Raw genomic sequence first — 25436 nt, forward strand, 5'->3', positions numbered from 1 at the left:
CCTTCACCTCCTTATCCCCACTTAAACTCGAGCTTTGGGTAGAGGTTTTATGTTCAGTAAACTTCCTGCACGGCCACTGACAGAAACCTGGGGTATCCTGGTGAGATTGTGTCACAGAACTTGGAGGGAGTGGAAGGATCTCGGAGAACCAGGATGGGAAGGAAGGATCTGCCTGTGTGCATTGTGGAGGCCACAAAACTCCAAATCTCAGGGTTTCCACCTCTGTTACAAACTCCCCAAACATTCTTCTGAGCAGCCTGTTCTAGAGGAAGGTGGCCCTGCCCAAGGCAGGGGGTCGGAATGGGATTATCTTTTACACCCATTCCAACCCAAATCCTGGGATTCTAGGATTGTATGATCCCTTCAGAGAGCCTTCCAGGCTCTGAGCAAAGCAGCACCGCAGGGACTCTCTCCCCCTCCCTGATGCATCTCCACACGAGGAGAAATCCTGGCTCTAACCCCCACCCCACCCAGAGTGGGCACCACATTTGGGGAGCCGTGCCCACAGCATCCCGATTTTAGCAACGCCTTGGGGGTGCTGCCGTGGCTCATTTTCACCCCCTGGAAAGCTCACCCGGCACCTGCCTCCCTTCCCTGTTGGCAGGCAGGTGGAAGAAAGGCAGGAGCGTGCGGCAGATCCCCCGGCACACACACACACACACACACTCTACTCATCCCTTTTGTCTGCCCCTCTCCCTGCTCCCACTCCGCCCTTCTCCCCCGCGCTCCCGCCCACCCCGGTGGCTCATCCCGGGATGGCTCATGGCTCTCCAGGTACCTGCGGGGATGGATGCTCTAACCCTCGGCCTCTCCTCAAGGAACCCATTAACGCCGAGCTGCTGCTGCTGCTGCTTTGCCTCGCCCTCCCCTCCCTCCCTCCCTCCCTCCCTCCCCGGCTGCTGGAAAACACAAAACGAGGGGAGCGAGGTGGGAAATCCAGGAGAGCGCATCCTCCCCCGCAGCGGGGGCTGCGGCTCCTCCGGGGAAGGTCCCGCTCTGTGTGAGAGGGAACAGAGGGCAGGGAAGGGTTGGCAGGGCCGGACAAATGGCCCTGCATCCCTCCCTCCCCCCAAAAATCCTTCCCTGTCTCTGTTGCAGCATTCCTGCGGGGATCCACGGGGAGCTCGGTGCCATCGTGCTGGGAGCGAGCTGCTGGGATCGGGAGCGCAGCCACGGGGAAGGGCTGCCCGCCCCATCCCGAGTGCCCCGCAGCGGGATCATCCCGGCCCGTTGAGGAACACGAACAAAAGATCCTGCAGTCCTTAGGGATCTTTCACTAAAATCAGGCACAAGTAATTCTGGCTGTCACTGTGCTGTTAATTTTTTCTTTTTTCCTTTTTTCCCCCCTTATCTTCCTTCTTCCATTTTTTTTTTTCTTTTAATTTCCCTCCTTTTTCTCTCTCTCTCCTTTTTTTTTTCTCTCCCTTCCCCCACCTTGTTTTCTTTATTATTCCCTCCCCATTTTGGTCTTACTAAAATTCAACAGATCTATGGGACAAAAATTTCCATCAGCAGCTTTTTTTTTTTTTTTTTTTTTTTTTTTTTTTTTTTTTTTTTTTCCAGATATGACCAGCCCTCTTGAAAGATAACCTGAGAAAAAAATTCCCATGAAAAAAAAAATAAAATCCCATGGAAAAAAAATAAATTCCCATGGAAAAAAAATAAATTCCCATGATCTTGTGAGGTCAAGGAGCAGATCGGTGTCAGGATCACTCCTGACCCAAATTTATGCTTCTAATCCTGTGGATATCCCATCCCTGGATGTGTTCAAGGCCAGGATGGAAGGGGCTCAGAGCAGCCAGGACTCCTGGAAGGTGCCCATGGAAAAAGTTGAAACAAAATGCCCTTCAAAGGTCCCTTCCAACCCAAACTTTTCTAGTGTTTTATGACCTCCAGCATAAGAACGCCAAGGAGTTGTGTTCAGAGTTTGGGAAGTGATGTTCCGAGGACTTGTGAGGGTTTTTTTGAGCAAGGAACTCCTGAAAATCTTTCCACAGCAACTCACTCCCCAGCTCCTCCTACCCCTGTTTTTAATAAGGCTTTTAGTGACGTCTGGGGCCTCCTAGACCTGGAAGGAAGAAATTAACGCAGTCTGCTGCTTGTTTCTCACGTTATTCTGCTTCCCTCAGGCTTCCCTGCTGGCCCTAATTATCCATCTCTCATTTACAGGTACTTAAATAAAGGAAATGGGAACGCTGGTAGGATTGGGCTGGGATGAGGATGTGCTGAATGAGGCTCCCTTTATTCCAGAAGTGACCTCGCATCACCCCTGCTGTTCTTAGCGATGCAGGAGCCCCTCTGCCACCTGAGGCAGCTCCTCTGTTGTTTTCTTGGGACAAGGGGACACAATTTCTGCTCTGACTCCAGCTGTGGCTCCCTGTGGACAGGCAAGATTAGCAAGGATGCTTAGAGGAAATCCTTTGTTACCAGCGATGCTTGGTGGGGACAAAAAAAAAAAAAAAGGAAAACAGCTTAAAAGGAGAAGCAATATGAAAAGGTGGGGAAAAAAAAAAAAAGGTAAATTGAGTCACAGCTTGGTGATAGAACTGCTGGAAAGGGGAGAGCAGTGGCCTGGTTTGTGTCCTCACGGTGGTGATGGCTGTGAGAGCAGGGAGCTGAGAACTCACAGAGCTCTGGGGACACGGATTGGGCTGGGAAGAGCAGCCTCGTGCCCTGCTGTGATCATGGAAAGGCTCCGTGTCCCCTTAGTGTCCCTTGGAATGCCCCAGTGGAGCCCAATGCAAAGAGACAGACACACATAGGTACAAACCGCACCCACAAAATGAGTTACAACAAAGCATTGAGGTTTTCCCCTTCGCTTTTAGGAATGTCCCGGCACTGAGGACACTTGGGTTGAAACCCTGGGGCCAAATTGGGCAGAATGTGGCTTTAAACCTGCCTGAGGTGTTGTCCAGAGACACCTCTGTGGCCAAATCCTGGATAGGTTTGGAAATGCTTTGGGATTTCAGCCCAAATGAGGGAAAAGAAAGCATTTAGGGGGTGAGGGATAAGGTGTTCCTGAAGAGAGAAAAACCATCCATCCATTCAGCAAGGCAGTAACTGATCAGTGGTTCAGGCAAGGAAGAAAATGTTTGGAGGACACCATGTGCAAAGCCTTCCCTGAGCATTCCTTAGCTTCCTCAGGCATATTCCCTCATGGAAACAGAGGTATTCCCACTCACAGGAGAGGCAGGACTCTAATTTGATGTGGAAGAGGGGCTGTGGTGGATTCTCCATGGAACTGGCTCTGTCTGTTCACCACCACAAGGCAGGATTTTCTCCTATGGCCCCATGCACAATCCCATTTCTCCATCCTTCCCACAGCCCACAGCAGGGAGCCTGAAGATGGAAATCTTCCCATGAGCCAGTCTGATGGAAAATGATGGAAAATGAGGCTCCCACCATCCCTAAAGTCCTTCCCATGTGCTCAGGTCCAGGAAGGAAAATCCACGTAGGTGCTGAGAAAAGTGAAAGAGAGGCTTAACACAGATTCCCCCATGGGAACAGCAGGATGAGCAGGAAATCTCTGGAGCAGCCTGAGCCCCTCACTCCTCATCATCTGAGCAGCTGGTACAGCCAAAAACCTGTGGCTGCACAGCTTCCCTTGGTCACCACGAGAATCTTCATCCAGGGTGGGATTTGATGCCCCCAGCAAGAACCGTGCCCCACTCTGCTCGTGTGGCTGTGACATCCCAGTGCTCCACCACCACCACTCCTCTCACGTGGCCTTGGGGGTGTCAGTGGTGCCTTAAGTTTTATCTTTCATATTTTCAGATTCTGTGCTGCCCAGGGGTGCAGTTCTGAGCCTCACATTCAGTGTCACTCAGCTCTCTTCACAGAGCGGGGAGACAAAACAAATCCTTTTCCTGCTGGAGACCAGGGACCACAGTTACAAGTTTTCAGGCCAAAAAGCACAAACAAGGGTGGACTGAAGAGAGAAAACAAGAAAGATGGGACTTTATGACCTGAAGCTCTAATTGGACAATTAAACCTCAATTTGCAAATGGACCAAAACTCATAAAAGTGTGAGACCTCGTGACTGATTGTCCATTTTGTGACCCTTTTGGGCCCACCTTTGGTAGCCCTGGCCAACCTCTTGCCCTGCTCAATGTGTACCCTAAAGCCTTTTAATAAATATCTACTTTATTTTCCAGCTCTGTCCAGTCTCTGTTCCAGGTCAGCCTTCCCAAGGCATCCTCAACCCAGCTTGAAATGGGATGCAGGGGAGGAGCAGAGCAGCTCCAGGGGCCACAAAAGATCCGTAGATCTCCGTGGGAGCATCATCCTGGCAGATGATGAGGAGCAGAGCTCTCCTGGCCTGGTGGGACCCTGTCAGCCAAGCCACACCAGCAGAGGAACCAGGTCTGCTCTTCACAGCCACCCCACTGCTCTCCCTTTTTTTAGCAGACCTGTGATTTGTAGTGTTTGCTGCTGAGGAGGAGTAAAAAAAAAAAAAAAAAAGAAAAAGAGGCATTAAAATCAGAAACTTTTACTAGAACACTTAGAGGGACACCCTAAAGGTGTGGGCAGGTGGGCGAAGAGTCAAGTGTGAGGCCCAAAGTGGGCCAAACTCAGCTGTAAAACGCGGCAGAAGAGAAATGTCACAAACTAATTGTGAGCCAGGCCCTTTGACACGGTGACAAATGTGTTTTTCCAGCTTGCCAGGGCTGTGCAGGGGAGGAAAACGAAGTTCATTTGGAGATGTCTTTCTATTTGTGTTGACCTCGTGAGGGCCATAACAGCCAGCGCCAGAGTGTGAAAAATGCTGATACCTCCTTTGACTTCCTCGCTTCAGCCTCAGGCAGGCTCGAGGAGGCAAAAAAGCAGCACAAGGAGAGACTCATTAACATCTCCTCTGCCCAGCAAGGAAACCAAAACAACAAACATCTCATTAAAGGAGGAGAGGGGAGAATTACAAAAACACGGGAGATATTTTTAGTCGGGGAAACAAAGCATTTTATCTTCCCCTCAAAGGTAGGGCTTTCCAGACGAGAAGGAACACGGAGAAAATTCTGCACCAGAAGGAGAGGCACCAATAACAGTCATCATTATGGGGTTAATGTTGATAGCGGGATGCCCTCAGATTCTCAATTGCTTCCACACCCTCCCAGTAAGGGATGTGTGGGCCCCAGGCCTGGGGGACCATGGGTGGCCAGGAACAAAAGAGCCACTGACGCGTGAGCTGTGTTTTGAATGGAAATCTCTGTGTTTGTGAGTGCCAGCTCCAGTGCAATAAAGTGTTCCAGGGCTGGAGATGGATGAATAGAGACGTATGGTGCAAATTAAATGTGCTATTCTTCTCCCTCTTTCGTTCCTTGCGAGTTTAAGAGCCCAACACCTTGGTTTCTTCTTAATTTTATTTCCTCCCGAGGGTTTTGCTACCAAACAAATGACTGGGCAGCTTTGTCTGGTGAGCTATAGGAGAATCAACAGGGATTAAAAGGATGTGGAGGCAGATGGGGGGTAAAATGTGGTTTCTTATTTTCTTCATTTTTCTTCTAGAAAGAGGAAGTAATTATGGAAGGGAAAGGGAAAATTCTAGCGCAGGGAATTTAGGATAATGCAGAAAATCCCTTGTTCACCACTAGAAGATATTAGTTCCTGCAAGAATATGGGATGAATTGCCCACATGGCTTCAGGCTTCTAATTTGAGTTGCTTCAAAAAGTCCTGGGTGAAAGACAGGCTGCTCCAAACAGCGATTCTGAGGAGGAACAGAATGAACATCTCTGTGCTCAGCTGGGGAGGGACCCTGGCAGCACAGGAGGGCACTTCAGCATCCGCCAGAGCTCTCCAGAGCGTGTGCAGCACAAAATCTGCTGCTCCAAAAACTTCCCCAAGTCCCCCTCGGGGTCTCCCCCTTCTCACTCACCCACCAGGTTCATCTGGCTCACAGCTCGGGCTGCTCTCCGAGGAGTGACACCCTTTGCCATAAGGTGCCTCTGAGCAGAACACTCATCCAGATGAGGTGGCAAAGGCCTGTCAACCCAAAAAAATCCCCTCAAACCAAACACATTTGCTCTAAGGCGAGGTGCAGTGAGAGCCTGAACTGATGCCAAGGGGTGAGTGCCACCAGGCTCTGGGTGCATCGTGTCCTCAGCAAAGTGACAGCACCGGGGAAGGTGCCAGTGACTCAGTGTCCCTTTATTCTGGTCCCACTCCCCTCAGGGGAAGGCTCACTGCTCACACACTCCTTTTTGCTGCTCACTGCTCACACATTCCTTTTTGCTGCCTTTACTTGGTCTGTTGGCTTTTCCCTTCCTCTCTCCTCATTTTTTTTTTTTTTTTGGATCTGATCCTAACCTACAGTGCTTTAAAACTCTCCAGGAAGCTCTAGGGAGACAACCCACGTTGACACCATCTCTGCTGAGCTCTGAGATGTGGCTTCTTGCTATTTTCTCTCCTTCCCTTGCTTCAGATGAGCTCTTTTGGAGCAAACTGCTCACCCTCATCCTCACTTCCTGCTTTCTTTTCTGCTTTTCTTGCCCCTCTCTTATCCTGGACATCCTGTGACCACCCAGAGGACTTCTGCCTCCTCCCCATCCTGTCCCAGTCCATGGATCCTGTCCTTCTGTGCCTGTCTGCCTCTCTGTGCCCGGAATCTGCCTGTCTGCCTCAAATTGCCTCTCTCCATCACCTCGCTCCACATCTCCCTCCTCCCTTTTGGCTTCCGGCTCCCCTCTCTCCTCCTCCTCTTCCCACGCACCTCGCTTTAATTAGAAATACAAAGAAAATGCTTATCACACATGTCTTAATCAGCAGCTCGTTCCCCCAGCAGGTCCAGAAGGAAAACCCCCATTCGTCCTCGCTTCTCCCACTTCCCCCGCCACCTCCACAGAATTAGGAGGAGAGTGATTAGGGGGAGAGCTCTGTGAAAGGAGGCTGAATGAGATTAACCCAGAGACCTGGAAAAGCTGGAGGGAAGAGCCAAGAGAAACGTGGTGATGTTCAGCAAGGCCTAATTCTGGAATTTCTGGGGATAAAAGAGTCTCTGGCAGCAACTGACTGGGAGAACTGGACCTGGGAGTGCTCAGCAGGCTGAGGATGATACAGCAGCATGTCCTGGAAGCAAAAAATAAAATAAATAAAAAATATTTTGGATTGTGGGAGAATAAATACAGCCAGGAGATCAGAAGGGATTATCCCCTTCCAGTCAGAGCATTTTAGATCATATTTAGCTGCTGCAATCAGGTTTGGGCCTCTTAACACAAGACACTGATCACAGGGAATGAGCTCAGGCCATTGGGATGGCCAGAGCTGGTGCCTGGTGTGGGATTAGACACTGGAAAAGTGATGGGTTTGGGGGACCTGACAGCAGTGTCCTGTACCTGGGGGAGGTTATCAAGGAGACAGAACCAGGAATCTTTTGGTAGCTGGTGAGAGGACAGGAGGCATCAGGGCCAAATTCCAATAGGATACTCAGTTTGGGTATAAGGAAAAATCCCTCTGAGCAAGGAAAACGCCATCCCTGGGGTTTTCAGTATCTGAAACTATCTCAGCTGACCCAGCAGCTGACTCAGCTTGGAGTAGGAGTTTGAGCTAGAAACCTCCTTAGTCCCTTTCATCCTTAATAATCCTGAGATCCTGCGACAAAAGCCAAGTGTCAAACGAGGCCGTTCAGATCCAGGATTCCTCCCCAGCTGAAAAGGAAAGGAAGAGCAGAGAGAGGCAGCAGGGCCTGGAAAGGGGCTCATTTCTTGGATCAGGTTTAGGAGCCATTTCATCCCAGACTCTGGCATTTGATGGGACAAGGAGAGGCTGAAAGCAGGTCATCTTGCAGAGTTACTGACACTTTATATTGTCCCCATCCTATGGGTCATTTCTGGGGTTCCTGGGTGAAAAGCTCTCAGGGGAATATCTTTGCACCAATCCAGAGATAACAAAGGTTGCAGAGTCTATCCCAAGCCATGTTATCTCTTCCTGGCAGAGCAGCTTTGAGGCAGACTCTGGGACGCTGAGACCGCAGCAAAAAAAAAAGGCTCCAGATCTGTCCCGACCCCTCAGGTGATTGACATTTGACTCCTGAACACAAACACAGATGCCCCAAAATCTTGTGTTTAGGAAAACTGGGTGAAATTGGAGAAATAAGCAAGGCAGAGGGCAGTCATGCACGAAGGAGTGGCATTGGGAGGGGCTGCTGGGTTAGGAATTCTGTGTTACACCCTCAGGGTTTTGTCCCCCTTCCCCACTGACTGTCCCTCTCTCCCTTCAGCCAAACCATGCAGCCCCTCTAGGTCAGCTGCTGCTGCCCTAAATATCCCTCTTGTTCCCTGAGAACCATCACCTGCTAGGGAACAGACACGGCATAGATTTATGGGGGGGAAAGGGGATCCTGACCCCTGCCCCTCATGCCCTTCAACCTAACCACCACCAGTCTGTGATTCTGCTTTAAGCAAATGCCTGGGCTCACCGGGACCTCCTTCCAGCTGGACTTCACTGAAAGACCCTCTGCCTCCTCCTCTTTTTGCTCCTCTGGGGAGGCTGAATTCCCACCAGGAAACACCCAGCCGGGATCTCTGGGGGTGAGGACCCATCCTAAGCCTCCCTGGCACACTGCCCACCATCCCGGGCACAGGCAGGGCACCCCCCCAGCACCACCCTGCTGCCAACAGGCTCAAACCCCTTTTTTAGATTATCCTGATGAATCAGCATCCCACTGCCTCCGGCCACTGGCACTGGGAAGGGAGGAGAAGGCCCAGATGTCCTCAGCACCTCTCCGAGGGTGTTCCGGCGGGGAAACTCTCTCGGATTAGGGAATCCTTTATCTCTGCTTTATGTAAGACCCGGAGACTCCTTTTATGGTTGGCTTTTCCTGCCTTGTCAGGAGCGAAGAACAAATGTAGCTTCATCTGCGCTGGTGGGTTGGCTCACTGATTAAGCATCTGATTCAAAGCTAAGTACAGAACAGGCTTTTGATGGGCGGATTTAATTCGGTGTAAGAACCAGGATGTCGTTCCCCCCCCTTCCTAACCCAATATTCCCAAGATAGTGGTCGGTCTGGTGCAATTAAGCCTCGGGGATGACTCCCACCTACCAAAGCCTAAGAAAGTCCGGAGCGCTGCAATTTGTGCTGAAGTGGCTCCTTTGAGTGTTTCCCCCCTCCTCTTTGCTTTCCTTTCTCTTCTCTCTCTTTCCTATTTTTTTTTTTCTTTTTTTTCCTTTCCTCGCTGCTGATTTACCACCATTCCCGGGCGTTTGCCTGAGGAATGAGCTCACCCTGTGTGTGTGTGTGTGCGCACAGGGGGTGTGCGGGGGGCCCGGGGGCGTCTGACACACCGGATTCCTCCTCATCCCGCCCTCCCCGAGCCCTGCCAGGGGATGCATGCTAATGATGACCTTGCTGAGTAAAGAGTTGTGGCAGGAATAAGTGTTTTTCCTGCGCTCCGAGGGGCGGAAGGTGCGATTACTCATCCATCTCTCCAACTGTCTCCAGCACCTTTTCAAGCGCTTCTCGCGTCGAGTCTGGGGGCGTGAGCGAGGGGGTGGCGAGCGAGGGGAGGCTGCCAAAATCTGGGTTGCCACAGACACCGGCCTCGCTTTTCCTCCAATGAACGCTGCGCTGAGAGTGCGAGAGGAGGCTGGGCACCACCCACATGTTGAGCTGCGTGGAGTATAAGTAGATGGAGGAGCCTGCACTAGTGGCAGTTCAGACAGGGAGGAGAAGCAGCTCTTCGCATCTCCAGTGAAAGCGGTTTTTGGCTCACCGAGTTCGCCCGAGGAGAAATCACCCGGATTTTTGCTGCAGCTTCCAGCTTCTTTGTGCATCTCTGTGTGATTTTCTCCGGCGGGGGACTTTGCGGCGTTCCAGATTCCCGGCGGGATTGGACATCTTATCCAACTCCTCTGCCTTGTTCCTGGAGGATCCTGGTTCTCTCTGGGACACCTCTGAGCACGTGAAGACCGGCGCTTCCAGCTTGGCACCGGGAGAGATTTGCCTACAACTCTCTGTGGGATCCACGTGGACCGACCAGCTCGCTCTCTGCGGTGATATCTGATTGGGTTGTGTTTGTGTCCAAAAGTCCTTGGCGGGGGGTTTAGAAGTCTCTGTGTGTCTCTCAGGAAGTGTCGTGGTGGGAGTTTTTGGGATCTAGCTTTAGTGCTAGGGCTTGTAACCCAGTTCTTTCCGTGTTTGCCACTCGCACGGTCGGAGCCATGCAGCTGGACAATGTCACCAGCGCGGGCGTCCACTCCTTCCAGGGGCACCGTGGAGTCGCCAACAAGCCCAATGTGATCCTGCAGATAGGGAAGTGCAGGGCAGAAATGCTGGAGCATGTCCGGAGGACCCACCGGCACCTCCTGACAGAGGTCTCCAAGCAGGTGGAGCGGGAGCTGAAGGGATTGCAGAAATCCGTGGGGAAGTTGGAGAACAACTTAGAGGACCATGTCCCAACCGAAAACCAGAGGTGGAAGAAGTCCATCAAGGCCTGCCTGGCCAGATGCCAGGAGACCATTGCCCACCTGGAGAGGTGGGTCAAGAGGGAGATGAATGTTTGGAAGGAAGTGTTTTTCCGCCTGGAAAAGTGGGCTGACCGCCTGGAGTCCATGGGAGGCAAATACTGCCCCGGGGAGCAGGGCAAGCAGACGGTGTCCGTCGGGGTGGGAGGCCCAGAGATAAGGCCAGGTGAGGGGGAGATTTATGATTATGCCCTGGACATGAGCCAGATGTATGCCCTGACCCCTCCTCCCGGGGAGGTGCCCAGCATCCCCCAGGGCCACGATTCCTACCAGTGGGTCTCCGTGTCGGAGGACGCTCCAGCCTCCCCAGTGGAGACCCAGGTGTTTGAGGATCCCCGGGAGTTCTTGAGCCACTTGGAGGAATACTTAAAGCAGGTGGGTGGAACAGAGGAGTATTGGCTGTCTCAGATCCAAAACCACATGAACGGCCCAGCTAAAAAGTGGTGGGAGTACAAGCAGGACTCCGTCAAAAACTGGGTCGAGTTCAAGAAGGAGTTCCTGCAGTACAGCGAGGGAACTCTGACTAGGGATGCTATCAAAAGGGAGCTGGATTTGCCCCAGAAAGAGGGGGAGCCCCTGGATCAATTCCTTTGGCGCAAGAGAGACCTGTACCAGACCCTCTATGTGGATGCAGACGAGGAGGAGATTATCCAGTACGTGGTAGGCACCCTACAGCCCAAACTGAAGCGTTTCCTGAGCTACCCCCTGCCCAAGACCTTAGAGCAGCTGATCCAGAGGGGGAAGGAAGTCCAAGGCAACATGGAGCACTCTGAGGAGCCCAGCCCACAGAGGACCCCTGAGGTTCAGCCAGGAGACTCCGTGGAGACCGTGCCCCCCTCAACCACCGCCAGTCCCGTGCCGAGCAACGGGACTCAACCAGAGCCCCCCAGCCCCCCAGCCACTGTCATATGAGCTCCCCCGAGGGGCGTCTGGGTTCTGTGGAAGGGAGAAGGGGGCTTATTTAGGAAGCTTCTCCTTGGAGGGGAGTTCTGGCTGAGACAAGAGCTGAGGAGTGCTCAGTCCAGCAGCCCAGAGCAGAGGCATTGACTTTGCTCCTGGGGGGAGGGAGGTGGTGGGGGAGAGGGGCTGCCCCCCTCGCCCAGGCCGTGCCGTGCGGTGGTGCTGGGGACCCTGCTGGCACCGCTGTGGGGAACAGCCAATTTTATGAGAATCCCCTGACAAGACACTAGAGACAATTCCCAACTTGTGGAGCAGCCGCCCGGCGCTGGCAGCTCGCAAGGACTTCCTACGAGTGCAGCAGTTGGTGGAGGGTTCCTACCCATCTGGATCTCTCTTTTTCCTTCTCTCCTCCCTCCTCGGAGAGGGTGGCCCTGTCCTGAGGAGACGGCTTTCTTTTGACCCTTGCCTGTTTTTGATTATCCTCTGGGTTTCTGTTCACTTGGAAATCTCCTGCTCTTACTTGCTCCAAAGGATTAAAATAATTTTTTGGATTATTTTTAGTTTTAGGAAGGAAAAAAAAATCCTGTTATTTCAGGAGCTGAAAGCTTTAAGGATCTGGATTATTTTCTGTGGTTTTCATTTCACTGCACCTAATACCTGCATTAATGTGTTTCCTCTCAAGAGGCTCTTACTGGTTTACTTCTTGTCTTAGTTTCTGCTCACTCCAATTCAAGGCCACTGCAGTGCAGAGGCAAATTTCATCCTTTCTCTGCACATTATCCTGTGCATTCAGCAGGCAATAGAGTTTCTAATTAAATTCTGAGCTCATTTATTGAAGGAGCAGTCTCCTTCCATTCAGAGAAGAGAGGGTGCTCAAGGTAGAGAGAGAGAGACACCAGAGCTCTTTTGAGAGAGACTGGGGGGAGGGAAGGGAAATGAATCCTCATTCTTTGAGTGAAACAAACACACCCTAAATTCAGAGCAAAATATCCCCAGAGCAGCAACTCGAGTCCATGCTGATGTGTGGAGACAACAGGAGCTTTTTGCCATGTAAAAGCCAAAAGAAGTGAAGAGAGGATCTGTGTGCCCCAGCACAGTTTTAGCCTCTGCATCGCTGCCAGGAGTTTCTGCTCACACAGACAGACTCCAAATGCACTTGGAAAGCCTGGCACCCCTGTCCTGGAGCACCTGAGGACAGAGCGTTGTCTGCTCACAGAGAAATTCCTGCAACATCTCGCCACAGTTGGAGATGGACTTGGACTCCGTGACTTTTTTTCCATGTCGAGACAGGAAATGCTCAGCACTCACCTTTGGCCAGTGTTTGATGACAGGACTGAGAGAAGAAAGACATTCCTGAAGTTTGGCTCTCCAAAGCTTCCTGAGGCTGGACACATCTTGGGCATCATCTGCATCCACCAGCAGACCAAATGACCAGCAGGGATGCAGCAGCAGGAGTGACCCTGGGATGCTCCTGGCACTGCCACAGCCGTGACACGTGGCCCTGGTGGCTCAGAAGGCCTTTGCTGTGACTCCTTCCAAGAGGCTGGAGGTAAGGCAGCTCTCTGGCATTCTCTCCTCAGAGCTAAACTGGTCAGAGAATGTCCAGGAGAAAACTTGCCCTGGGATAAAAACTCAGCTGAAATGGGATATGAGGCATTGGGGTTGGGAGAAAGGGGAAGGGAGAGCCAGCCAAAGGGAAATGCAGCACTGGGAAAAGTTTCCAAAGAGGGCAGTATCCTGCTCTTTCTGATTCATATGGGGAAAGAATGGGAAGCTTCCTAATTAGCCCAGCCCCAGGATCTGCCTTGTCCTTCACGGAGAAGCTCTGGGCTCGAGTCCCCAGCTGAGGCAGCACATTTCAGGTCTGTGCACAGCCCAGAGGAGCTGCAGCTCTGCTCTGCCTCCTTGCTGGGAGCTGGAATCAGGAATGGTGGGAGCTCTCCTCTTGCTCATTCCCAGTTTGTCAACAGCTGTGTGTGCAGAGAAAGGAGCATTTCTCACCAGTGACCCGGGCTGAGTGATGGGGGAGTGGGAGTCACTGCTGAGGATGAGCTGGCCGTGTATTACAAGCTTTGTCTCCTCTTGCTTCCAGTGACTCACTCAGATCCTCCTCTGAGAAGGAATCACTTCGCAGCATGCAGCATTTGGGAGGAAAGAAAAAGCTGCAAAACGAAGGCCTCAACATCAGACCTGCTCTCAGGACCCTCAGCCACCAGCTGCCAGATCCACCACCTGAAGGAAAGACTGGCACAGGTAATTACACCCCATATTACCCTGTGGGCCTTCCTTAATCTCCCCAGTGCCCTGACCCAAGGTATTGAACAGCCCAGGTGCAAACACCGGTGCTGGTCTGGAAACCTCAGTCCCAGGGGCTGCAGCAGCCTGGCACCAGCAGAGGGGTGGGATTTCAGTTTCTTGGTGTCAGAACCCAAACACCAGCCCCAAAAAATTGATGCTCCAGGGACTGCACGTGGTGGCTTTCCCTTGGCTGGACCATGGGCAGATCCTTAGACCCCAATACCTGGTGGGTCTTCCAGGCTGCAGGCACAGCAAAATTTAATCCCAGCTCCTGAGAATTCCCCCTTTCTCCCCACTTTAAAAATCTAATCAGAGTTGGTTATTTTTTGTTTTCCAGCGATCCTGCTGCTGTTGCTGAGATTCCTTCTCTGTGTCCAAGAGCTTTTCCAGGGGGGAAGAAAGTGCTGCAGGAAGACAGAGGGCAAATCCTGCACCAAAGAGCCTCCCATGCAGTGCAATGCCATTTTCAAGGTGCTGAGAGCCAGAGTGAACCTGGGAAGCTGCTTCCAGCGGGACAAAGAAAAGCCTGAGCTGGTCCAGGTACTCCAAGCACAGAAGAAGGTGCTGAGAATGGAAAGAGAGGCCAGAAGAGAAGAACCGAGTCCAGGCTTTGGGGACAGCAGGGATGCTGGGCTTGTGCTGGCTGTCTGTGGAGAGGATTCCGCACCTCTGCGATCTGGGGCCGCCGGGACTCACCTGAAGAAATCTTCGCTAGATAACGATCCTCACCAAAAAAACTCTCCTGATTAACTTTGCCAATGGGCTGATCCTGCCTTGGCTAGGAACCCTCCCCGCTGGCCATGCTGTAACTCACCCCTCCTGAGCCGAGGGCAGCTTCATTTCATGCGGGTATCAGTTCCAAACCTCAAAGGGGCTCCGGGAGTTTGGAGAAGCATCCCACGGTGCAGATGCTTGTCCGAACTGTTGGAGCCTGCACGTCTGGGCCAGCTGTCTTGCCAGCAAGGAGCCTTGTGAGGCAGCAGGCGCTCTCTGGATCTGCATGGGCCAGGGTTACTGCAAGAACCGGGGTTCTTGTGCTGGCTTTGGAGTGACTGTTTCCATCCAGACCCAGGGAGCCCAACAAGAGCTCGAGCGAGCTGGACAAGACAGTTTTTGGTTCATCTCTCAGCCGAAGAGGTCCAGTTGGTTCCTCTCTCTTCCAGAGCCAACTGTCCTCTGTGTGTGTGTGTGTGTGTGTGTGTCAGTGTGGGGGGTGTGGGTGTTGAGCGAAAAAATCCACATTACTGAAATTCTGTGGTGTTTTGTTGCATTTGAATTAAGCCAGAGGGTCCTAAGGCACATTCCAACAAGGCTCAGCAAAAATGTCCAGGACTGGAAAATTCCATAAAACCATGTAAAGGCAGGTTCCCAGGCATCATCTTAAGGTCTAAATGATATTTGATTTTGAGGTGCTTAATTTCCTGTCTCTTCCAAGGGACTAGACTGCCTCAATAGGCATTTTACTTTTCCTGCTATTTTGGGGAATTAGCCTGTCTGTACTACTTGGTCATTTGGTCCTGAGGTTTTTACATTTTCAGCTGGCTTTTTGGAGTGTGCAGAACTCAATCTCCTGGGCTGATTTGATTTCAATTGTTGCTCCCAGCAAATTGAAGCTTTACTTGTAGCACCCTGGTTTTTATTACCAGCCTCTCCAGGAAGGACTGGTAGTTTATTTTCCTGGGGCAGAGTCACGTGAATGAGAAGCGTGGATGTGTTGTACCTCTGGAACTTCAGCAGATTTCAACCACTGCATTTTTTTTCCTCCCTAGGCGATTTTACATTTACTGATGAAACTACTTTAGAGTTTTTATTTTTACTAGAGATATTATTAATTCAAACAACCTTGTACAAAAGGCAAACAACGTCGAGTCGCTGCAGGTTGTAGGGGTTGAAGCCAAAAGGTCTTTGTAAGCCGACATCACCTGCCCTGGATCTGACTGGATCAGGCAGTTTATTCCTCATGTGTCATGTTGGAGTTACAAGATCACACCAAGCCACTAGAGCCTGTCAGTAGAATAGTGCTACACTCGATTTGCTATTGTAGCAAAGCCTTTTTGTAGATTTATACAATAAAACTTTGAGATATCTGCTTCAATTGCTTCCTGCCTCCTTTTCTGGTCTTTTTTTTTCCTTGGTTCATGGGTGACTCAAGTGTCTATTGCCCTCTGAAAATTTGGGGTTATTTGGGCTGCCTGGCTTATGAAAATCTTTCTTAGCACAAGCGTGTGGTTGAGATGAAAATGGAAAGCACTGAGTTGTTCAGACCATAAAACTGAGTCAGATGTGGCCCATGAGGTTGGGAGAAGTGGCCCTTTGAGGGACTGTGGATCTTGCTGGGTACAGCTGAGAGAAGGACCTTTGAAATGAGCACACTCACATTCCCAGCCATGTCCGAGGAATTCACAGAAGAGCTGAGGCCAGACAGGACAAGGTAAAGAAATTAAACCTCAAATTAAACCTATATGACAACCAAAGAGCCTTTGTGAGTGAGAAGCACTCCACCCAGCAGAGACCCGGGAGCTGGGGCTTTGTTATCTGATCCATTCACAATTCCTTGGGTTCATTACCTCTAAAACATCCCAGGGTTATCCAGGCTGGAGTCAGGGAACACAGCAGGGAAAGGAGCTCAGAATGTTTTAAACAGAAATGTTTATTTTTTAGCAGTAGATTGATTCCTGGCCCCAAAGATGCTCAGCCCAGGGATGAAGGACTCTGCCTCTGCAAATCCTTTTCCAGAAAATCTTTGCCCTCAGATGGATTTAGCCCCATTTCCTGCTCCATCCCTGGTCTTTCTCCAATGAAGGAAAGCAGTCCAGGGTGGGATGCAACTGGCAATGTGCACTTGGGTGGGTCAGCTGGAGAAATAAAAGGATACATTCCATTTACAACAGGGAATAAATGCCCAATGGACTTCCCAGAGACCCCTTTTGAGCTCAGGTTGGAGAGGCAGAGATGATCTGAAGGCCAAAGATGCCTCAAGGAGAGCTGCTGGCCCTGGAGTCTCCAGCTCTTTGCAGCTCATCCAACCACAAACTCTTGGCAAGAGCGAGAAGGAAATTTTGAAGGTGCGATTTGGCTCCACAACTGAACTCTGCCTTTGTGCCCTTAACTGCCAGAATCGGTAAAAAAGTGGGGGGAAAAAAGCATTGAGGGGACAGATCAGTGACAAAAGTGCATCCAGTGTCACCCCAACTTGTGACAGGGTAGAGAAGCTCCAGGTGAGCAGCTTTAGACTTTTCATGGTCCATGGACATGGCAAAAGTGCCATGAACAACCTGATCCTTGCAGAACAAAACAGCAAGAGCTGCACCAACCCTGCCAGAGTTCAAGAAGAATTTGGACAACGCTCTTGGGCACCTGATGGGATTTTTGGGGTGTTCTGTGCAGGGCCAGGAGTTGGATTCGCTGATCCCTGTGGGTCCCTTCCAACTCAGGAAATTGGAGGGTACTGAGCTCAGCTGGAGGTGCTGAGCTCTTCCAGCAGAGGGGGGCAGAACTCCACTGTACACCTTGGGAATTTAAACCAGGAAAAACACTAAAGAGGGAAAAATCTGTCCTTGTCATCACCCATCCCCACACAGCCCATTCCCACAGGACACAAGATCAAGGATTGCTTCAGTGAGGGATGTCTGAGAGAACAGGCAAAGAGAGGTCGTGTGGAGAAGGGATGAGGACTGATGGCCAAAACTGCACTGGAGGAACATGGAAGGGATGGGGATGGGAGGTGGGAGAGGAAGACGAGGATGGAAAATGCCTGCCTGTGCCAGGTAAACTCTTAATGTTTCCACTTTTGTCTCAGAGTCTTTCAGGTTTGACTGTAATCATAATTATTTCCTTACTTTCTGTCAGTTCCAGATGAGAATCCCTAGAGAGTCGTTGGACCTACTCTCATTAATTAATGAAAAAATGCCTTATTACTGCTCCTGGCTCTTAGAGCAGGGAGTCACCTGGAATGGATGGAGCCCAGTGATGGATTAACTGCCTCAAACTACCGAAATCCCCTTCAAAATCAGAGTGGGAACCATCCCTGTGTTTTCTGGGGCAAGAGCCAAAATGCAGAGGTATTCAGAGAGCAAACAGCCTCGGGTTGCACCAGGAGTGGTTTAGCTATTAGGGAAAAATTCTTCACAGGAAGGGTGATTGGAGCACTCTGGAATCACCATCCTTAGAGGTGCTCAAAAGCCTTGTGGATGTGGCACTTGGGGACAGGGTTTAGTGGTGGATCTGCTGTACCAGGTCCATGGATGGACTGGATGATCTCAAAGGTCTTTTCCAACTGTAATGATTCCATGATTCCGTAAATGGTGGAGAAGCCACGTGAGGCCAAGCACTTACAGAACCGAGAAAAACATCATTAATCCTTCATGATTTTTATTGGTAATTTTTATTTTCTTCTTTCTTTTTTGTGACTGTACTGATGGGCTCCTTAATTTGCTTATTCAGGACAGCTGAAAGAAGGAGCCAAGATGGGTCTGTTGCACATACAAATATATTGATATGATTGGGTTGGAAAGGATCTTAAAGATTATCCAGTTCCACCCCTCTGCCATGGGCAGGGCCACCTTCCACTAGACCAGGTTGCTTTGTTTCTTTTTTCCCCCTTGTTTTTAGCCTTTTTTGGTTTTTGTCTATCTCCTTTTTTTTTTTTTTTTTTTTTTTTTAATCAAAGAGATTACACCATCCAGTGATGTAAATCATATTTATTGACTTTCCAGGCAGGCCTTGTCTGTTTGCGCAGCCCAACTGCTCCCCTGGATCTCCTTTTTTCACGTAATTAGGGAAGGCTGTGAAATTTCCATTATTGACACAACGGGCTCTAATGGCTCCACTTATCACATCCAAACTGCTCTGGTGAGCTCTGGGTGCTCGCTCCCATCAAGGAGCAGGACGTTTTCCCAGACCTGTTCCTGCAACACTCATTTGTACCAAGGATGGGTTGCAGGCAGGTTTTGTGTTTTTCCAGCTGATTTTTAATCATTAGGAATTGAAAGGAGGGTTGCTGTGTACATCCGGCTCGATTCTTGACACAGTTTGTGGTGATTTTTATGGAAGACACGGCCAATTTAATTACTTTTTAGGATATATTTAGGCATTTTCAGGATCCTGGTAAATTAAAGTGAGCCTGCAGTGTCAGTGTGGTTTTCAGTCATCTCATCTTGGACGTTTCTCATCTTTCAGCTTGTGAATTCATATGCCTAGAAGGGAGCTGGAGTGGGAATTTCACAAGGGCATGGCATGATAGGACAAGGAATGGAATGGCCTTAAGATGAAGGAATTGAGATTTAGATGGGACATTGGGAAGAAATTCTTCCATGTGAGGGTGAGGAGGCCCTGGAATGGAATTCCCAGAGAAGCTGTGGCAGCCCCAACCCTGGAAGTGTCCAAGGCCATTTGGACAGGGTTTGGAGCAGCCTGGGACAGTGGAAGGTGTCCCTGCCCATGGCAGAGGCTGGGATGAGATGATTTTCCAGGTCACTTTCAACCCAAATCATTTTCCCATCCTATGAATTTATACCCTGCAAAACCAGGGATTCCTAAGCTCAATAAAATCCTTCATGTTTCTGATACGGAGTTGATGAGTTCTTTCATGCCTCCCACATGTGCTCAGAAAATACTACATTAAAAAAAAAAAAAAAAAAAAAAGAAAGAATGTAAAAAGTCGGATTTTGTTTAGTCCTAAATCTTACAGAACCACTTGGTGGCATGAAGTGTTTTGTATTTTTCTAAAGGAATTGAATTTTGACATTTTCAAAACTAGCTTTTTAATTTCTGCTTTCTGAAAAACACCACTTAAAAGCTGATTTCATCTTGGGAAAAAAAAACTAAAGAAAGAAAGAAAAAAGTAAGAAAAAGGTTATAAAGCTCAAAAAAGAACTGGAATTTACTGTTTTGGGACTCTGAGGCTTGTGCTGAGTTGGTGCAAGAAGAAATGTCTTTTTCCAGCTTCATTTTAATTGATTGGAATATCAGGAGAGTTTCTCATCTGACCTGACTTTGCCCTATTTTGCCCTCTCCTGATTTGATTATTCAACTAAATAAACTCAGATAATTCCCTTGTTGCAGGATTTCCACTCTCTGTGCTCATCTGCTGTAGGAATTTCAGGGATTTTTAATATTCTGAGTGTCACTGGAATGGTGTGAAACCCTTCCTCACCCAGAACATATTTTCCCACCAGTGTCAAGGGATAATCCCTCTTTGTGACCAGGATTACAAAACCTGTGTTACACACTTGGAAAATTACAAGTCCAGTGGAGGGCTTGAATTCACTGGCAATCTTGACAGCAGGAAAAAAGCCAAACTTCAGGGTTTTACCTTAAGTAACAGCCTTCAAATCTGTCCTAGGTTTCGGCAGTGATGTCAGGGCAGTACTTGAGGAAGTCTGTGCTGGTCACGGAATGGTTCGGGTTGGGAAGAACCCCCCAGAGCCCCTCATTCCAGCCCCTGCCATGGCAGGGACACCTTCCACTATCCCAAACTCTGTCCTGGCCTTGGACACTTCCAGGGATCCAGGGGCAGCCACAGCTTCTCTGGACACCCTGTGCCAGGGCCTCAGCACCCTCCCAGGGAAGAATTCCTTCCCAACATCCTTTCTAAATCTACCCTCTGGCAATCTAAAGCCATTCCCCTTGTCCTGTCCCTCCAGTTTCTTGTCCAAAGTCCCTCTCCAGCTCTCCCGAAGCCACTTCAGGCCCTGGAAGGCCACAGTAAGGTGTCTTTGATGGTGGCCTCAGCAGTTCTGGGTTAAAGGTTGGATTCAATGGTCTTGGAGGTCTTTTCCTACCTAAATAATTCCATGATTCTCCAGTCACGGAAAGACCATCAGCTCTTTAGGGCAACCTGCATTCCCTGCAGTCCTGGAGTTACTGAGGACATTCCAGGTGGTGTTCCCTGATTTTCCAGAGGAGGCAGAGGTTGGAGAGAGGGATTTACAAAATACCCAAGGGTGAAGGCAGGAAGGAAAAGCGACTGCAGACCCCTCTGTTCTGTGTAGGACCCCCAAACCAATGTCTTGTTTTCAGAGCTCCCTTCCACCTCACGCAGAGCATCCCCATTTCCTGGTGTGGAAAATGAGGGACATGGCTGAACTGCAAGTGCTGGAAGCAGAGGACAGGGTGGCCTTTCCCAGAAAGCAGCTCCATCACTGCTCTGTGCTTTCCTTACTCAGTTTCCTCAGAAATCACCATTTTTTCCCTCGTGTTCAGTAAAGGTTCCTAAATCTCCGTGCAGTCAAGCAAAGGAGACCCCAATTCACCATTTCCCAAAGATCTTTGTCCCTGAGGACTCCCCTACACAGAGAGTTCCAGAAAAGCAAATCCAAACTGAACCAAGGCATGGCCACGCCAGAAATTACTTGGAAGGCTTTCAGAGCTGTGTCTTCAGTCTGTTTCAGAATTAAGGTGACCTGAATGCAGCGTGGTTCCCTTCCCTTTGGCTTGATCAGAAAGGCGTGTCTGGGAATGAATTAAGCTTGGCTGAATTAATGCCACCTTTGATCCTCATTAAGTTTGGACACTCAAGCGTTTAGGCCAGCCTAAGTTCTTACACCATAAAAATTGGTGCTGAGGGAAGGCAGGAAATCTGCACAGAAACTGCTGGAAAAAACACCCAGGCTGAGATAATACTTTTTGCTAATTCTGCTCCGTGGCACCATGGACACTTTCCTGGGACCCACGGAATGGTTGGATGGGGCTTGGAGAGACCTGGGATAGTGGAGGTGTCCCTGCCCGTGGCAGAATTTGGAAGGAAATCATCTGGAAGGTCTCTCCCAACCCAAATTATTCCCTGATTCTGTGACACTGAGAGAGCAGGTGTCTTGTCTTTCTCTTTCCCACCGATCCACGAGTGCCTGTCCAAGACAAGACCTCTCAAATGTGCTCAGATTTTGCTGAGCACCAGGACATTGCCTCCATCACAGTAATTCCAAATGAAGTTCAAGTTAAACCTCACTTCAGCACAGACTGATGCAGCTTGGCACAGTATCTGTGCAACCTCAGCAGCTGGAATGGCAGAGAAATGCCAGGAAAATCCAGGAAGTTGCTTCCTCTACACCTTACATGAGTTTGGAACAGCTGCTAAATTTCTTTTTCTATTTTTCTTAATGTGTCACATAGAATCCAGCAAGATCATGCAAAATCTACATTTTTCTTCACAATGCTCACTGGATTTTTTTACTTCTTTTACCTTAAATCAGGTTAGATAAAAAGGCTGAGCCCTTTCAACATCCCTGATGTTGCCTCCTAGATCAGGACACCAAAAAGGATGAAAAAGGGGGGAATATCAATACAGCTGATTTCTCATGGAATCACCACAGGAAATCTGGGATGTTTGTCACCTGTGTCAGCAGAAATCACTGCCTGGCATCCCTTCTGGCAAAAGAGTGGAGCTGTGCTGGCTATAACCTGCAGGGTGAAATAGGGCCTGGGAGAAAGGAAAACCAACAGGGGAAGTCTTCCTGGTGAGGTGATTCTGAATTCCTTTGACCCAGTGAACTCAGGGAGAGCTGCCTCTCCAGGAACTGGGCATATTTAGTGCCTGTTTTCCAAAATCAGCACAGCATGGATGTCACAAACCTGGACATCAGCTCTGTTTGCCACCCAAGAAAGAAAAAGCTCTACTCAGTGGATCTAAGTCATCCCAAACTTCCCAAGGTGTTCAGGGCACAGAAGAAAAATCAAATTCTCTTCCCCTTTCCACACTGATGTGGCTTTAGGCATTCACCTTCTGCTTTTGTGAAAGATTTTCCTCACAGCTCATGAAGTCATTGCTTAATCTGGATTTCCTTGCAATTCTGACTATCAGGAGAAATCAAGGAATTTTGTTTTCCCTCCCTGCTCAGCCCTTTGTCTGCAGCTTTGCCTGTTTGCTGAAATCTGGGTGTGATCAGAGTCCAAAGCTGCCAATCCAGCACCCTTGCCAGGGCATGAGAAAAGCTTGGGGGGAAAAAATAAAAAGGAATGATGGATAATTTTCGAAATAAATAAAATAAGGAAGCCCTGAAATGCTCAGGCCCTGCCATGAAGGACTTTATTAAACATTCAGAGCTTGTTCCTGTGTTGGTGAGGCTTTACCTCTCATAAAGTACAAGGTGTCAATCAGGATTTTCTCTGCTGGAAGCAGGAACCCAAATCTCTATGGAAACCAGAAGGCGGTGACAGTGCCTATGGAGAGGTTTTCTGCATAGATTGTCATCCTCACTGTTTACATTTGCTGGAGATTTTATTGCCACTGTAGTTCTGGAAAAGATAAAAAGTGTTTGATCTTCCTTGGACTGCAGATTCTGACGTTGTTCCATCTCCTTCCTTCTCCCTCCTCCAGCCTCAGTCAATGAATCCTTTGGTTTAACTTATTTACTGCCACATTAGAAAAGATTAAATTATTGATGTCGGTGAAAAATGAATCCAATCCGATGAATCCCCCTCCACAGAGGATGTCAGGAACTAATGAGGATTTGCATCCTCACAGGATGGATTTGAACAGGGAGGTGCAAGCAAAAGGGATATTTTGGGAGCAGACAGGGGCCCCACTGCAGCACAAGTATCTGTGGGAGAACATGATAAAGGAGTTTTTCAATTCAAAAACCATCAGATCCTGACTTTTCACTCAGCCCTGACTTCTTATAAACACAGCCCCAAATTTTCCTCTTAGGCAGCTGACCTCAGAACCCTCCAGCATCTCACCCTGAGCATCCCAGAAGTGCATCCTGCTCACAGTTCCTTTTCTTGCCAGAAGCACAGCCAGGAAACAAAGCCCTCAGAGCTGCTCTGTGGGTGGGTGGTTTCCCTTTCTCTTTTGTTGCTCAGTCTCCAGCTCTTGAGCGAGGCAAAAAGAGAAATCAGTGAGTTATTCAACATCTGAGAAGCTGAAGGGGTGAATTCACCACTGGAAAAAAGTTCAGGAGTTTTTCTGTGCCTGCCATGGTGGAGCCTGGGTTTGAAATGGAGTTTGGCTGTGCACAGGGTTGAAAGATTGGAGACAGATCTTCAAATTAAAAAGCCCCCATGCAGCAAATATGTGGAGGGCATAAATGGGGGTGCCAAGGGAGCATGGAGGGGACAGAGTGAAGGGTCAAGGGACAGAGTGAAGGGTCAAGGGACAGAGTGAAGGTGATGCCTTTGAGGGCTGACCTGAAATAGAGCTAGACAGAGCTAGAAAATTAAGTAGGTATTTATTGAAAGGCCTCCAGGATCCACCTTGGGCAAAACAGGAACCTGACCAAGGCTGCACCCTGGGTGGACTAAGAATGGCCACATGAAAAAATGGCTGCCCGGTCATGAGATATTACATTTTTATAAGTTTTGGTCCATTTGCATATTGGGGTTTAATTGTCCAATTACAGCTTCAGGTTGTGAGGTTCCATCTTCTGGTTCCTCCTCTCAGCCCACCATTGTTTGTGTTGTTGGGCCAAAAGTCGTCCTTGGTCCCCAGTAGGAAAAGGAATTGTTTTGTCTCTCTGCTCTGTGAAGAGAGCTTGCTGGGACTGAATATGAGGCTCAGGACTACATCTCTAGGTAGCACAGAATCTGAAAATATGAAAGCTAAAACCTAAGGCATCAAAGGGTCAAGGGACAGAGTGAAGGGTTAAGGGACAGACTTCACAAGCTGGATGAATATAAAAAGCATCGTGACGTGGCCATGCAGTGAAAGTGGAGGTGACAAACCATGAGGACTTTGGCCCTGCTCCTCACAGAGTCATCAAATCCCTGCCAAAACCCAACTGCAAGTCAACGGGAGCTGCCACTCCTGGGGTAGGGGTTTAATCAATGTCCCTGCAGGAGACACTGGGAATGGTGTCACTGCTGAATCCTGCTGCTTTTTGGTGCTTAAACATAATTCACAACCTGTGCCCTGCTGGTGAGGATCTCCCTGTAGCTCATCCTGTGCCATGGGAAGGGAAGTGGCCACCCACCCATTTTCTGTGTTACTGCCTGAAAGTGCCAGAGGTTTTCATGGAATCACAGAGTTGGAAGGGACCTTGGAGTGTCACAGATGACACGAAAAGAACTGCATGAGGACAGGCTGGTGAGCGAAGCAGGAAAAGGGACGAGTTTATTTACAAAACTCAATTTTATACATTTCCTATGGAGCCTGTGGACTGGAGGATGGAATTCCACCTCTCAAACCACATTGGTCAAGCCAACTGTCAATCAACTTTCTCTTCCCACCTAGAAATATGTAAACAATGAAAGACAGCAAAACATGGCCATTGTTTGTAGTAGAAAGTGTGATAAAGTAAAATTTCTGACTCCAATATGAAGAATGAACAGAAGGCTTAGAAAAGTCTTCAAAACCAGGGTGACATTGGAGCCCCACCTTGCTGCCACAGGGCGTCTTCCACTATCCCAGGTTGCTCCAAGCCCCATCCAACCTGGACCTGGACACTTCCAGGGATGGGGCATCCACAGCTTCTGTGGGACACCTGTGCCAGGGCCTCACCACCCTCCCAGAGAAGAATTCTTTCCCAATATCCCATCCATCCCTGCTCTCTGGCAGTGGGAAGGCATTCCCTGTGTCCTGTCCCTCCATCCCTTGCCCCCAGTCCCTCTCCAGCTCTCCTGGAGCCCCTTTAGGCCCTCAAAGGTCCTCTAGGATCTCCCTGGAACCTTCTGTTCTCCAGGTGGAACACCCCCAGCTTTCCCAGCCTGGCTCCAGAGCAGAGGGCCTCTCTGAACATCTCTGTGGCCTCCTCTGGACTTGCTCAACAGATTTTGTTCTGTCATATTCAATGTCACTGCAGAGGGAATTCCAGGAAACTCAGTTCCCCTTGGGGGAATGATATTGTCCCCT

General features: G+C 49.5%; 1 protein-coding gene and 1 long non-coding RNA gene across 3 annotated transcripts in view; one reads left to right on the forward strand and one right to left on the reverse strand.

Annotated features, from left to right (window-relative positions):
* Window positions 1-855, reverse strand: part of LOC134554570 (uncharacterized) — a 31113-nt gene extending 30258 nt beyond the window's left edge. For both annotated transcript variants that reach the window (XR_010081287.1, XR_010081286.1), the window contains exon 1: window positions 779-855. This is a non-coding gene — a long non-coding RNA (uncharacterized LOC134554570). The remainder of the gene's footprint in view (window positions 1-778) is intronic.
* A 7791-nt stretch (window positions 856-8646) lies between these two features.
* ARC (activity regulated cytoskeleton associated protein) lies at window positions 8647-15736 on the forward strand. Its single transcript, XM_063405389.1, has 3 exons — window positions 8647-12902; window positions 13446-13606; window positions 13989-15736. Exon 1 carries the CDS (start codon window positions 10151-10153, stop codon window positions 11363-11365), a length of 1215 nt encoding a protein of 404 aa, XP_063261459.1. The 5' UTR covers window positions 8647-10150; the 3' UTR covers window positions 11366-12902; window positions 13446-13606; window positions 13989-15736.
* The last annotated feature ends 9700 nt before the right edge of the window (window positions 15737-25436 follow it).

This window comes from Prinia subflava, chromosome 1, assembly GCF_021018805.1.
Source record: "Prinia subflava isolate CZ2003 ecotype Zambia chromosome 1, Cam_Psub_1.2, whole genome shotgun sequence".
NCBI lineage: Eukaryota > Metazoa > Chordata > Aves > Passeriformes > Cisticolidae > Prinia > Prinia subflava.